Source organism: Amphiprion ocellaris, chromosome 8 (assembly GCF_022539595.1).
Source record: "Amphiprion ocellaris isolate individual 3 ecotype Okinawa chromosome 8, ASM2253959v1, whole genome shotgun sequence".
Taxonomy (NCBI): Eukaryota; Metazoa; Chordata; class Actinopteri; family Pomacentridae; genus Amphiprion; species Amphiprion ocellaris.
Genome location: NC_072773.1, coordinates 28,372,263 through 28,387,943, shown reverse-complemented (window position 1 = coordinate 28,387,943; position 15,681 = coordinate 28,372,263). Strand labels below are relative to the sequence as shown.

The window sequence follows — 15,681 nt, the reverse complement described above, 5'->3', positions numbered from 1 at the left end:
GCAAATACAGACAGAGACCCACTGACCAATGATGCGCGTCGAAGCCTGCGGCTCATGGGTTTGTCAAAGGGTGGGCTGTTCATGGCAAACTTCTCCAAGTAGCCCTCCGGTAGCCTGATATCAGCTGGGAGAGACAAACGTTTGTTTATGTCCTGAAACAGAAAAAGACATACACAAAATTATGAGTTCATGAAGCTGAAATTATAACCTGTAACCCCATAGCAGTGGTTATGTGTTTAAAGGAATGGTTTTCATCCATACAAAAATACAGAAAATACAATAATGCATAAAAACATAAACATAGGATAATCAGCATTTTTAAAATGTGGTGTGACATTAACTGTTAGAATAAAACATTAACAAGCAGATTAGCGTATTATCACTATAAATACAACATACAACACGATTAGCTTTCTCCATCTGTCTCCCAGCAGCAAGTTCGTCAAGCCACAACAGCTTGCTCCAGTCAAGTTTAAACCTTTGGTCTACAGGTGCCATCTGTTGTTGTGAATGACTGATGAATGATGATGTGAATGACAGCTACATCCAATCGGGCTGAATAAAAGGTCAGATCAAGTCCACTACAAGATGGGACAAATCCCAGCAACTTCCTGGATAGTTCTAAATTAATTTTTGGAAAACACTGTTGCCACTGTGAAGGGTTGGGACAACAGTGTTTCCAACTTCACAAACTCATTTGCAAAACATTTGTGCAAACCAGTTTTTCTTCATAAGCACACTTGATATTTTGTCTTCTACTCTTGTGCCGCTTGCTGTTAACTGACTGCAGCTGTAGTTAATTTTGATTTCAATGGAGAACTGTGTGATCTATTCAGAAGAAGCATATACGTCCCTTACGGACATGAATCCCGCAACTGAACGTATCACCCAGGTGGCTTTTCTCTAAAAGTCACAAAGGCAGTCTTAATAGGTCAGACCTTGTTCCATATCAATTTCAACACAGCACAAATATAAACTGCATATGGCTGCATTATCTGACGGCACGCACAAATTACAGCACTTGTGTGAATCGATTTGGGGAAGGCTTTTTCCACATATATACTTCCACAAGCCGTTAAAAGGAACTGGAGTTCAGTTTGTTGCTTAAAGCTCCTTGTGGGAATCTTTCTTTTCTGTATCATAAATACCTGGAGCATCAGACAGCATCAGGATTCATGTTAGCGTTTCCTAAGAAAGTTGTATGTAGTCACAAAAATGTAACAACTTCAGTAACTTCATTAATTACCTTAAATGACAAATTATTACAGGATCAGTCAGCATCTAATGGCAAGTCACACTGTGAACTTGTCCTTTACATCTGACAAGTGAGTTGTCACACAGTCACAGTCGGGTACAGTAAAATCGTTTGGAATATCGCTGCCTTCTTCAGGTTTAGTCTTGAGCTCAATTACAGCTGCCGGGAAGTCTTTATTTTAGTGCTGCTAAGGTAACTGTTAGATTAGATTGGGCTGAATTTTAAGTGTTTCACATATCCTGAATAAATTACATTCTAAGGTTTTTGGACAGTTTGACAAGCTTGCTGTTAGTTAAGATGTAGTCTTTGTTTAGTGGTGTTTGATGTCATTTGATGTACTCTGAAATCTCACATCACCATCACCATCATCATCATCATCATCATCATCATCACCATCATCATCATCATCATCATCATAGAACTGTGCCCGTGTGGTTTTATTCTACAGATTCTACCGTGCAACATACTCCGCAACAGCTGGAACAACTTTGACCTTCCAGCCCTTGCCAGAGTACAAAGTTGTGACTCTCCATTTCCCACAATGCATTTCTCCCATATACTATGCATGCAGAACATGTTCACCGGCAAGCTGCCAATCACACTTTGTTTCCATGGCAGCGGTGGCTGGCTGGCTGGCCCAGTCCCAACAGCCCCACGGTGTGTATCCTTGATGTGAGTGTGTGAAATGATATGTGTATTTACATGTGAGCGCTAGTGGGAGGGTAGATGAAGATGAAAAGTAGAGGGATTTTACGCCCGTAATGGCTTTATCTGTGTTCAGTGGCTAACGTGGTAACATGCAGTATTAAAAGCTGCAAAACTGAGGACACTGACACACTAAAACCACCCTGCAAACATAAACGGGCACACGTTAAAAATGTCTACTGAAGCGCCGCAAACCGCTCAAAACATACGCTCAAAAATAATAGAGAAGACAAGCCACAAACACATGCACTGACATGACCTACCGGCTTACACATTTGAAAGCTCCACTGAGTATCTGAATCATAACAGAGCAGAATACAAGAAGACACGGCGACACCATTTACGACAATAACGATCATTTTCTAAATGCTTTTCCACAGAACATTTCATATTTTATGCAATTCATACTGAAAGTGACAGCTCATGACCAAAGCAAAAGACCCTCACACAAGTGCACTCTTTTGCAATACGACAACAATGGACCCAAGTTCACAAAGAAACTGACACTCATGCTTAAATATCAGTAGAGACCGAATAAAGACACACACAGGAATGCACGTGTCCCCATACTCACAATGCAGAACAGCTCTAGTAGCTCCCTCATTGTCCTCCTTAAACGTATTTTTCTATCCACTCACACACGTGTGCTTTCAACGATGCATGTCTCTGACCCGACACATGACTGCACACACACTGACATGAAGAGAGAAAGAGAGAGGGCTGGCATCGTGGTAGATGTGCCATCCACATGCTCGGAAAGGAGGAGGGGGAAAGCAGGAGCAGAGGAGAGAGGAATGGACAGATTCCTGAGGGGAAAAAGGCAGATGGGGGGAAGGGGTGAATGGAGAGGGAGAATGGCTGAGCGGAAACATTGGGTTTTTTTTGTTCTCACCCACCATCATTTTGTCCTCCATCTCTCCTTCACCCTCATCTCTCCTATCAGCTCCTGAGCTCCACTCCTCCAGATCTTCCATTTCTTTGTCATACCAGTAATTATTCCTACATTCATAATTATTTTCTCACCCCAGCATTTTCCTCTCCCACATTGTCCCTCCATCCCTCTCCTCTCTTTCTCTCTGTGGTAAACATGGTCTAAATTAGTCCCTTCCACTTCTCACAGCAGTCAGAGTCAATGTATCCAGAGGCATTTCCCGTAATACTGCTGTGCTCATCACTCTGCACCTCCTTCAGACGGAAACACACAGTCTGACTGAGGCAAGAGCACATACTCAGGGAGGTGGTAAAAGCAAAGCAACAAATAGCAAATCCGTCTGTTCACCAATTGCAAAGGTATACTCACTCAGACATACCTGAATCACAAAACCTGCCAGCAAGTTTGAAAGGCATTATTTAAAAAAAAAAAAAAAAAAAATTCCAAAATTCAACCATTCCAACACAGTAAAAACAGGACAAATTGTCATATATTTAATTTCGATAGACCATGAACTTCTCTTGTGTGACTTTTGGTTTTGTCTGGAAAATGAATTGAAATAACGACGTTTCATCAAAATCAACTCATTCAACACATCTCGTTTGAAAATTCACCAAAAAATATAAAAAAACAAAACATTCTGCACACCTCAACATAACTAAGGAGCCATGACGGCTGTGACCAACAGTCATGTGGCAAAAAATCTGGGACTACTGAGCTGAACCGTGCTGAACTACAGGATGTGCTTACATAGAACATAAATATAGGAGACAAGTATTAAAAACAAATGGATGTAGTAAAATATCAACAGTATGTAGAGTTATTATTTTTTCCTCAGTATTGCCAACACTTGTGAGAACTTGGGAAAATGTTGTACCATGTGGTTTCCAGCTTTTTAATCTTTTTTTTTTTTTTTAATTTTTTTAAAAATTCAACTTTCATTGTTTCTTTTTATGATTTTTGGTGTATGGAAGACATTTGTAGCTATGGCTGTACTGTTTCCATACAGGTGCAGGACTTAATATTACAAAATTACCCCATAAGTCCAGATCAATATAGACACAAATCAGCTTTTTGCTAGTTATAGCCCAACTGATACTGGTATAGCATACATATTTGGATGTTTAAAATTATATGCCTGCTAGTTTTAGAACTACATAAACACATACCATAAACAATCCTGACACAGAACCAAAAGATTTCTCTTGAATGGCAAACTGCTGTATGTAGGAGTGACACTGTATGTGATTCATATTTCTTTTTTGGCAATACAGTATATCAAATTTTATATGGAAAATAACAAACTGTATCTGTGTCTGAGAAGTCACTTTCAACTAAGCTACCAATTAAAAAACACCTCTCTAGGAAGTGTTAATTCCAAATCACATGACCTGCTCCACATGATGTCATTTCCTCCTGAAGAAAAGACTGGCAAGACTCCAAGGCTTTCTGAGTTATTTAATATAAAGTAGTGTGTGAGTCAAGTGTGGATTTATCACGTCAACAGGTTTACTACAATATCTTTATAAAAAAAACTTGCAATTTCACTTTTACTCAATTGTCTATATAATAATGTAGAAGAATCTTTCTGTAAAAATGTCATGTGGTGTTTGGTTATAGGTGGCCATGTTGATTTTAGGCCTGAAAACAGCAAAAATGTCAACTGATACTGGGTAACTATGATACAAAAAGTCCCACAATTATTTATTGACCCATATGACTCTAACTTATCAGCACCCCTCTACAAGCTGACACACTTTACAATTCTCTACTTATAATTTTCATTGTAGTGTGTAGTGAATAGTGAAGGAGTAAATGTTTTTGCACAGTCTTTGGCATTGCTACTGAATCTCAGTGAATAATGTTGTGTACAGGTGTGTTTCCTCTGCAAAGACGCATGCTTGGTGTAAAAGCAGGTGTGTTTGTGTGCAGGTGTGTCCCAGCTTCCAGTACCTCATTAGAGATGCGTCGATGGTGGTTGTTCCTCATGCGGACCCTAACTGGACTCTGGACCTCATCAGAGGACGTCCCAGATGCCTGGTCGCTCTCCCCATCTGAACCCATCTTCACATTTTCATGGACGATGCCTATAAAACACAAACATGCAGGTTTATGCTCCGACTGTTATTGTGTTCTTAAATTTCATCCAGCCCTCTCTGCGCGCCACAGTAAAGTTCCAATCCCCAGATGATGGACTGTACCACCAGCCATGGAGGGGTGTTAACCAAGTGTGTATAAAATACCATTGGCAAAATGAGGAAGCCAGAGATCAATATTTCCCTGCATGCAACTGGAGCGTTGCCCGTCTCTGCCTGCCACCCCCCAACACCTTCATCTGCCCCAGAATCCATCTGATTAATGAGTCACAGTGCAGCAGACAGGACTGCCTCCTTCAGTGGTGTGTATGAGTCTGTATGTGTGAGTAAATGTGGGGGAAGGGTCTCTGTTTGGCTTTCAGCTCTATAGTCTGGGTCATGTACAGCACATACAGTATATGTGAGCATCTGTGTGTGTGTGTGTGTGTGCCTGATGTTAAAACTTTTCCACGAAGGGGGCTGAAAGATGTAAAAGCTCACTTCTGACATTGGTAATATCTTCCCTTACATCATCTACTGTTCACACAGACGAGAGCAAACCATCAGCACAAGACAGACAGATAGCGGGGAGATTAGGAGATCGGGGGGAGGTTGGTTTTTGTGGGTAGAAGTGATGAAGTGGAAAGAAAAATAAGTCCCCTGAGTGACTGTGACACCTCAGCCGAGGGATATAACGACTGAGAGCCGGATAGGTAAAGCTATTTATTATAGTGCACTGTCTGCCAGCTGCAGAACAGCTGAGGCTTATTCTAGGCCATTTGTGTGTGTGTCCCTTTCATGTAATTAGGGGTAGGATTTGAGAAAGACAAGCTAGTCTGCAGACTCTGTCTCAGGATTAAAAAAGAAAAAAAAGGAATACAGACACAGTGATCAGTACATAGGCAAAATACAACTATCTTTTCAACACAGCTTTCTATATATATTTTATAGCTTGAAATTACATCTCATTTGTTAAGCTAAAATAGCTACTTAGTCTCTATTAGTAAGCAAGAGGACATGGTTTAAAATGCATTTATGAAGTTACATTGTTTAATATTAAATACAGACATAATTATGAAATTAATAATCACAGGAATAAATTGTGAAATGTGAAAGAACTCATTGTGATGACGTTATTTATTCATTCATTCTTATTTTCAATTTTTTTCAATTTTTTTTTCAAAATCATAGCATTTAAGCCAATTATAAACGTTTTTTTCCACTATTTTTTAATGATAGTGGCATTGCAAATCACATGCCCAGCGCCATAACCCATTAACCTGAGAAACAATTTAGCAATTTGCTGCTATAAAATGAAACAGTTCACAGGATCCTACATACATTTGTCCAAGATTTTAGTGACAAATGTACAGGATTTCACCATCTGACTTTACTTTTCCCAAAATTAAACAAACTCTGCTCTGAAATTTGTCTTTATCATTTTTACCAACTTACCCTTTTCATATTTTTTACTGTTATTGCTACTCAAATTTTCAATTTGATCACCTACTTTATATTCTCTGTTATCTTACTCAGCTATATTGGAAATGAGGCCTCTGTACATCAATGTAGTCAAAGAGACTGAATGAATAAAAAAATATAAACCTTCCATGAAGAGGCAAACTGTATATCTGAATTGTATCAGAGACCTTCTTATTGACACAGTCAACTACCTGTATAAATGCCAGCTGACAAATCCAGCCTGGATCTGCCCAGTGGTCTATCTGTTGACAAAAGCAGCATATGCTCATTAGCGAAACACAACCCAAACACAACCCATCTGTGAGAAATGCCTAACAAACCACTTCATAATCATTTAAATCTCCACGTCTGATGCACAGCCCTTGGCCTCAAAGCCAGACACAAGGATACAGGGAATGAATGTACCTTGGTAAGAAAACTGAGCAGTCAGTTGTCATATCAGGAATCAACCCTTACAACCCTGATGGTGAAACACTAAACTCATGGTAACTGACACCAGAGCAAGGAGAAATTGATCCAGGATATCTACATACTGACAGACGCACACACACATATGACCACACGCTCAGAACGAGTGAGTATCCAGTACTGGTATTATGTCACATGTCTTTCTCGCTTTCTGAGAGGTCCTGATTGTATCTGTTTGTGTAAACACTCAAGTAGATGTGGGTGGATGAGACAGGACAACCTGGCTTTGGGAGGAAAATTCCACCACCGGGGACCCAAAACAAGAGAATACGTACAGTCCATGCATTTGTTTCATTCATCAGCTTCTACAGCACACTTTCTCACCTTAAAACAAACTCTAAGTCCCCCTCACACGTACCCTCTAGTCACACAAAACATTTCTTTCCAGCCTCCTGCAGGTTTTATCTGTTCCATTTCTATAATGTGACTGAAAGAGCAGACAGAAAATGTCATGTGCTACCACTTCCTCCCTGTATGGAGCCAAGCTGGCCTAGTTAGGGTTGCTGACTCTCTGCTGCTAGTTTGTCTGGAAGAGTGAGTGGTCTACTTTCAGGACTATCCTTATCTCACCTAGCTCTGCGTGTGCTCCACTCAGCTAGAAATTAATCTCCAGCAGATAATAACAGGGTCTTAAAAATGACAGAAAAGTCTCAAGAAAAGTCTAAGATTCGCTTCATGAGCCCTTCAAAGAGAAGCAGCAATGGAGATTTCTTGTCATAAGTCCTCAATTGGCAGGGCCAGACACTGACTTCAGTGGGTTACTCATGAGTGCACTGGTAGAATTAATAGTTACTGTCCACACTTGGACATCCCACTCTTTTTACAATAGGCTTAGGCTTTGAACTGAACCCTTTCGCTTCCCCTTTTTGCTCTACAGACAGGAGTTCTCAAACTCCTTTTAAGCACAGGACAGCATACTGTCTGAATTTGGCCTGAGCAGCAGGAATAGAGATACTGCAGTCATTGTGCTGACAAGCAAATGAATAAAAAATTCAGAAGGAGGACTACACTTCTCCAAGGAGCTCATGGGATCCCTGCAGATACCGACACACATTGCTCTGGGCTAACACACCGCCTCTTTCATCTTTAAACTAGCGACATAAAAGAAAGCAGATTTTGATATTTAATAGGTTTAGATGTTCAAAACTGTAGGATCAGCAGATTCTGAGAGGAAGCTACTTGCATAAAGCCACTTCTTTGTATAGAATAAAACCTCACTTTCATGTCCCACAGAGTAAAATCATTATATTGAGACATATCACATGTGGTAAACCAAAGGGAACATAACTATTCTAAGGCTTTATTGGCACAAATATGCAGTTAATTACAGTCATCTACTGAGCAATGCTCTCCCTTAATCTAATCTATAAAGTGTTCTGAAAATTTGATGAGCATATTCTTGGACGTTGACTTAGATCTGAGAAAATGGATGATCAGAAAATAGATGAACTTGAGGCTATATAATGACAGACTCACCAATACGGTTTCCTGGAGGACGGCATGAGTCCAGCACTCGAAGCATACGGAAAGGTGACAGCCTCAGCGGCGCGTCTCTCTCCCCCATCCTTATCCCTTCTCCCATTCTAGCCTCCCCCATCCTAGAGTCTCCCACCCTGGGAGCACGAGCTGGGCACCTTTGGGGGTTGTCTGACATATCCATTATTCCACAGGATTCAAACAGCTGACATTTGAAAGTGCATCTAAAAATTCAAAAATACATTCGACAAAGAGATTTAAAAAAAAAAAAAAAAAGTCCAGGCCTTTTCAAAAAGTTGAGGCCACTTGAGTTTAGTCTTGGTGTCTAATCAACCAGTCTGGGTGGCACCCAGGCTAGTTTAAGGAGCTGTAGCTGATGAAGGGTCCAAGCTTTCTGGGAAAAAAAATCAAATCCTCAAGCTCTCTCCGTACCGCCAGAAGAGCCCCATGCAGCAGAGAACAGGTCTTACATTGCGAGGATAGTGCAGACTGCACAGGCACACTAATCACAATGCAACAACTCCCTCGGCTGCTACTCCACTTTAACACTCTCTCTCCCTTCCTGTGTGTTTTTTTCTGTAGACGCTCCCTCTCTCCACCTCTCCTTCTTTCTCACTCTTTTCCTCTCTGCAGTCACACTCTGCTTGCTGACTAAGGAAGGTCAAACGGCGTGCAGGTAGGAAAATTGCTGCAGAGACAGTCCAGCACGCGCGAGCGAGCTAAAATAACTGCTACAACCTGTCACTCAGAATAACAGGTGTTCTGTCTTCATCTGTATCATCAGAACACAAGCACACAAACATGTGCAAATACTCGCAATATGCTTAACTTACAGTTCCCAGCGAGGAAAACACTTTCACGTCTCTGGGGTTCAACTATTGGACCCCATTGTCTTCCAGATCTTCCCTTTACCTTCTGTTACCATCTCATTCGCATTCCAGTTTACTCTTTTTCCTGATGTTTTCTCCTTCCCTGTCAGATGTCTTCCCTTTGTCCTTCTTGTTCTTGCACAGTTATTCAGCACACCACTCTATTCAGGCTGTTGTGCTGCTCTCCTCTTTTCCACTCCCCTCTCTCGATTACTCTCTCCTTGCCTCTGGCGCCCCTACTAGAGCTTTCAGTGTCGTTAGTCCTCCTGCTCTCTCCCGCTCCCTCCCTTCACCTTGCTATTACTCCCCTCCCTCTCCTGTGATAGCAATCTCTCTCTCTCCCCTCCTCCTTCTGTCTCTATCTCTCCCTGCTTCGTTCCTCCCATCTCTGTCTGGATCCAGAGATGGTGTTGAATATCAGTGCGATCATCCAGTCTTTCTATTCATGAGAGGATGACAACATTTTCTGCCTGATCAGCCTCTTTCTTACACTTCATCTCTGTTGCTGCATCCTAGTCGCCTTCTCTTTCTCGTGCTCCTTCCCTCCTTGCCATTCTCTGCCTCCTTGTCCTTATCACTCTGCAGCGCAAAAAAAAAAATGAAACCCAGAGGCTTCTGAGTGATGCCTCTGGCATCCTAGCTCCCCTCTCCTCTTTCTCCCTCTGCCCTTCCCCATGGACACGAAGCACAGGCCATTACTCATGTTCAACCCAGGCACTCAAACACACATAGACACACACACATGCATGCCACTGCACATGCATTTGCTGTTAGTTATCCCTACAAAGACTATTCGCATACAGTCAGTACACAGCTCTGTCTGACACACCTGTAGAACATACACACTATGCAAAATTACATTAGCGTTATGTATAAGCAGTCATCCTGGGCAATGTTTTACTGGACTTGAAAGCTTTAAAATAAAATCTGCAGTAATGACCGACAAAAACTCTGGCATCGAGATCTAGTTTTCTACAACATATAGTGTAATCAACATGCTTAATTAACCCCTTGATGCCTATTGTCACAAATTCACAACATACCACTTTCATTCAGACTGCAGCCAAGATAGCGTATCCATTCCCCCAGTGCTGGTTTGTGCATATTCATTACGTACCTCGGAACCTTTTGCAAGCACTGGTTTCTCATAGGACCGGTCGGAGGGGGACCTAAGCATTATATATCTGTTATTATTATTATTATATATCTGTTCTATGTGTAATAGACAAATTAATAATCTTCACTTATTTTAGCATCAGCTAGAAAGCAAAAAGTGGTTAAATAAAATGACTTATTTTAATGTTATAATTTTTCCTTTGCAACACAACACAGAGAAATGCATCTTACATTTAAGGCCTTTGGCTTTGTTACATGTATTATGAAGGTGACTGATATTTTCTTAGTAATAACCTTTAGTGGGAAGTACATTCGCCCAAGTACCATACTGAGTTACAGTTTTGAGCTACTAGCATTTTACTTGAGTATTTCCATTTTGTCACTTTGTACTTGCAGTACATTTCAAAGAGACTGTACTTTATACTTGACCATATTTACTCAGCAGAGATAGATACTAGCTATCTTGAGGGTTGGGGTTTAAATGGCTCACATACATGAAAAGCGTGTGGTAATAATTTAAAATGTGATGGTTTGTTATCGAATAAACCAGCTAAAGGTAACTGTAAATACTGCTTACATGTTTATGCATCAATAACAGGCAAATTAACGATAAACAAGTGATAGTGGCCTATCTGCATAACAAATGCTTACAGTACATTTTTATAGTAATATTTGCACTTTTACTGAATGAACACTTTCAGTTTTGAATGCACAACTCTTCTTTTCCACATGCATTTTTCCTTCCTGGCCTTGTTGGTAGTCAGTGGAACAGCTGACCATAACAGAAAATAACATCAACAGAAGTGTTTAGAGAGCGTGAATGTGTTCCAGAATGTGCATCTAAATGTCAGCAAGATAAAGTATTAACTGCTATCTTTCCTCTTAATATTCTCAAAGATTAAAACTTGAAAAAGCTTTTCCTCAAATGTTCCGGACTGTTGTAACATAAAATCTGACCTCTCCCCTCATGTCAATAACCAAGGTGTCCTGTAAACTTTTACTAACAAAACACGCTCCTGCAGCGAGACACACACACCCTGCATGTCAACAGTCATGCTCTCAATTGTAAGACTACATACACAAACACACAACCATAATTGGCTCAGTTAGTGTAAATATGCCGGATCACTGGGAAAGTGTACACTTAACACATCCTGAAAGCATTTTTAATCTAGGTAGGTGTGAAATGCATTGAAATAAATATTTGTCAGGAATATAAGCATAACTAAACCTATGTGAGATGTACTTAAGATTGCTTTATTTGGGCCCGGAGGTCTATACCTTCAGTTAGATTCAAGCAGAGTAATGGTCATTTACAGTGCACTGACAGACACATATTGATGTAGAGTGATGAATCCTTGGGCTTCAGGCTGTTTAAAACGTCAAGGACAAAAGCATGCCACTCAGCCCTCCACCCATCACTGTCTCCCCATCTCTTTATATTCACAAGTGCAACTGTTTACACTGAAGATTTCTCTCTTGCTTTGCAGTCATCTCCACATAGCTGTTCTCTCCCCTCAAGGTCTCATTCCTTGACACGTTTTCGTGTCACCTTGTTTGAAACATCTTTATCGGCAAATTTGCTTGGCTACATTTCTTTCCATTTAAAGCATACCGCTTTTGCAATTTATAAACCATAAATACCACACGATGCCTCCAGGACTAGTCTGACAATAAAAATCAAAGTGCATATAACATCCCAGAGGAACACGCACGCATAGAGAAACACAATCACAAGCCAGGAGGCTGGGAGACTTTAGACTGCAGTAATTACCTCTAAACCTTTTATCTGCATCTAAGGAATCTTATTATTCAATTACTGGGACCAGAGTGCTGCTACTGTAAGCTACCGGCTGTGTTTATGCTGTTCCCAAACATCTCACCCCCACACCTCACCTCTACTGCATATAGCTCTGTAAATCACCAGCACTTGTTAGCAGCATCTTCCTTAGCCTCAAGCATGAGCTAGTGAAACAGCAAGCCACCCTAACACACACATAAAAAGCTTATAAGACCAACTACATAAAAGGAGTCCACTCCATTGTTCTTATTAAATCCAACCCGGGAGTGAGCAAATGGATGGCTGAGAGTGTAGGGAGTGAGGGAGAGGACTACAGCGATTAATGCAGCGTTAATGCATTACATTAAATCCCTGGCACAGACAAGGTCTCTCATGGTGTACAATGCACAAGGAGAGATAAGGAGGATGGTCTGAAAAGCTTACCATTTTTAATCTTCACCTCATTTTGGTTTTATCTGGGGGTTAAATATAGTATTTTGATATATGCAAAGAGAAAGAGGCAGACACCGAGACAGAGGGGAGAAAAGAAGGAGAGGAGACATCTGTGACAGTATCGAAAATAGCAGGCAGCGACGGGTTTTGACTAGAGTAGGCAGCTTTCAGCACAGTTCTTGTTCTCAGTAAAGCAGACAGGAGGTCCAGCTAATCCTCAACAGCGTAACTACAGATATTCACACAGGGAGAGAGAGAGAAAGAGAGGGGTGAGGTAGTGGTGAAAAGCGAAAATGAAAAGTGCGTGCTCATCTTTCCTGACTGTAAGTACAGTGTGGTGGGAGTGGGTGTTGGCCCAGTGAGCAACAGATGAATCACAAACCTGTAATATCTTTCACGGTCTGGCTACCAACCAAAAGCCTTGAACATATAACCCCGCACACAAGCCCAATTACTCAGATTAATAGTGTATTTAACTGAATACTCATATGCATAAATAGAGCTAGAGTTAGAAAAACATGGAGGGAGACTGTGAGAGACAGTGAGAGGGTGGGTAATCTCTTTAGTGCAGCAGGAAGGGGAGATTGCATCATCATGTCGCTCTATTAAAGGGTGCAACGTGCCCTGACTGCTGAGTGGCACACCGTGAGTCAGCGAGACCAACCAGTGGGAAACACATCTCATACGCACACACGCAGCAGCACAGCATACCTTTTAACATTTCAAACTACGCCTTATCAAGATTTTAATAGTAGGGGAGCATCTATTCTAGGTTCTGAGTCAAGCTGTGTCCTTTTGGGGGCTTTTCGAAGCACAGAGGCAGCTGCGGATTTCACAGAATGAAGTCACTCTGCCAGACCAACCAACAATCTGTGGGCTTAAGCTTGGTGCATGCACATTATTGTACATATGACTGGAATTCATTTATTACAGCTACACAAACCATTACATAGTTTATCCACCAGAAAGTGCTGAAAGGTTTATCTTTTAACTGTAAAATATTCCACAGAAAAAATATCTTGATCGCAATTTTTTCATAAATTAACAGATTTTTATCAAATCAAATAAGAAATACAGAATTTTCTTAACTAAAATATTGATATAAGCCTTAAAAATTCAAGATCAGACTCTGCTTTCCACACTCCCTATACAGTACACTGCAAATGACTTTAAATGCAACTATTAATCTGTGTCAGTATGCTCCATGGATAAAACTGTCACGAACTGGGTCAAAGCAAGTGACAAATAAAGAGTCTATGTAAGAGATTTGGCTAAATTAAATGAAATTATAACTTAATTAGCATGTAAAAATGGAAAGTGGGAAAAATGTACAAAAAAGGCTCATAGTTGTCAGATAAAGTATGAAAAGTTTCTGATTATACTATAGGTGCCAAAACTAAGAAACCACATCAGCAATAGTACCAAAAATGGGAAGCCATATCCATCCCTATTCTGTATTATCTTTTTTTTTCCTGGGCAGTACTTAAGGTTTAGCCAAATATACTTATCACATTTCTAGCTCACAGGATTGCAATAAACTGTAAGCCGCTGGTGGAAGACTAGTCTTTCTTCGCTAGAGTTCAATGGATGCAAGGAGTCTCATTGCAGTCTCTCTGCACTTCACTCAGGGGATACACAGCACAAAACCAATATGACTCCTGAAGGAGCCATTGTGAAACACTCTCCTACCACTCTGTCTGTTGTCCCCCCCCTCATCCATACTTTTCATTTCTTCCTCTCCCATGCTCAGTCCCTCATAAATCAATCCCCCATCACTTTCTAAACTCTATTTCATCCTAAGCCCATCTCCAGCATCATCATGTTCAGTTCCTCTCTCTCCATCCATTCTTGACCCTCCCTCAGTGCGATCTGCCCTACTGCTCCTGATATAAGCCGTTCTGCCACAGTGGGAAATGAGATTACTGGGATCCATATAGCCACAGACCACATTACATAATGCAGACAGAAGGAAAAAGTAATTGTGCGAGCATGTGAGTGCTGTGAGCATGTGCATGTATGTGTGTGTTTGTGTATGTTGGATTAAGGTCATTAGAGATTTATCCTTTCACGTTCATAGTGAGCATTGGCAGGATAGCCAAGTTGTGTCAGTAAATACGGTTTCACTCAGTGAAAGCCCACTTAGATACGCACACGCAAGCAGACAGACACATGCATGCACACACACATACTTCTTGAGGTAGGTAAAACTGACATCATTGACAACTACATGATTTCACTGTGCACGTTTTCCACCCAGAGATGGCAGTATTGCTCAGACCTAATATCCTGTTCTGGTTGAGAAACACACTGCCTGTCCAAAAAAAAAAAAGTCGCCACCTGGATTTAACTAAGCAAATAGGTAAGAGCCTTCCATTGGGTAATTACTGCAGTGAATGTTTCAGCTGGCAACAACTTATTTAACCTTAGCTGATGTAGTGAGGAGCTTCTCATTTCTTAAACAACTGTATCAGAAGACATATCCTGAGGTTGTAGAAAGGGTGTTCCTCTGTCTCAGAAGGTTGAAATTATTGGCCTGTATCAAGCAAAGAAAACAACTAAGGAGATTTCTGAAACGAATAAAATTGGGATAAGAACCATCCAACGCACTGTTAAAGCCTGGTAGAATAGTGGTGAATCATCATTTTTGAGGAAGAAATGTGGTCGGAACAAACTCTTGGATGATCGTGATCGGAGATCACTTAAATGTTTGGTGAAGTCACATCATAAGAAATCAACAGCAGAACTATGTTTAATAGTGAAAATAAGAGCATTTCCACAAGTTTAATGTGAAGGCAATTCCAAGGATTGGGACTAAATAGCTGTGTAGCCTTAATAAAACCACTGATCAGTGAGGCTAATCAGAAAAAAAGGCTTCAATTTGCTATGGAGCATAAATATTGGACTCTGGAGTAATAAAAGAAGGTCATGTGATATGATGAATCCAGATTTACCCTGTTCCAAAATGATGGCCACATCACAGTAAGAAGAGAGGCCAATGAAGTGATGCACTCATCATGGCTAGTGCCTACAAGCCTGTGGGGGCAAGGTTATGATCTGGGTTGCTGCAGTGG

General features: G+C 40.8%; 1 protein-coding gene across 10 annotated transcripts in view; it reads right to left on the bottom strand.

Moving 5' to 3' along the window:
- LOC111587826 (cyclin-dependent kinase 17-like) overlaps window positions 1-15,681 on the bottom strand; it is a 43,598-nt gene that overhangs the window by 16,843 nt on the left and 11,074 nt on the right. For 7 of the 10 annotated variants that reach the window (XR_008602547.1, XM_055012903.1, XM_055012900.1 and 4 more), the window contains exons 4-7: window positions 10,379-10,430; window positions 8,393-8,616; window positions 4,845-4,978; window positions 27-152 (exon numbers count right to left, since the gene is read on the bottom strand). Coding sequence is in view for 9 of the 10 variants with exons in the window: in XM_055012903.1 (XP_054868878.1) it covers window positions 27-152; window positions 4,845-4,978; window positions 8,393-8,616; window positions 10,379-10,430 (536 nt within the window). In the remaining variant the exon portion in view is untranslated. The remainder of the gene's footprint in view (window positions 1-26; window positions 153-4,844; window positions 4,979-8,392; window positions 8,617-10,378; window positions 10,431-15,681) is intronic. The other 3 variants (XM_055012906.1, XM_055012907.1, XM_055012908.1) reach the window with 1 other exon arrangement.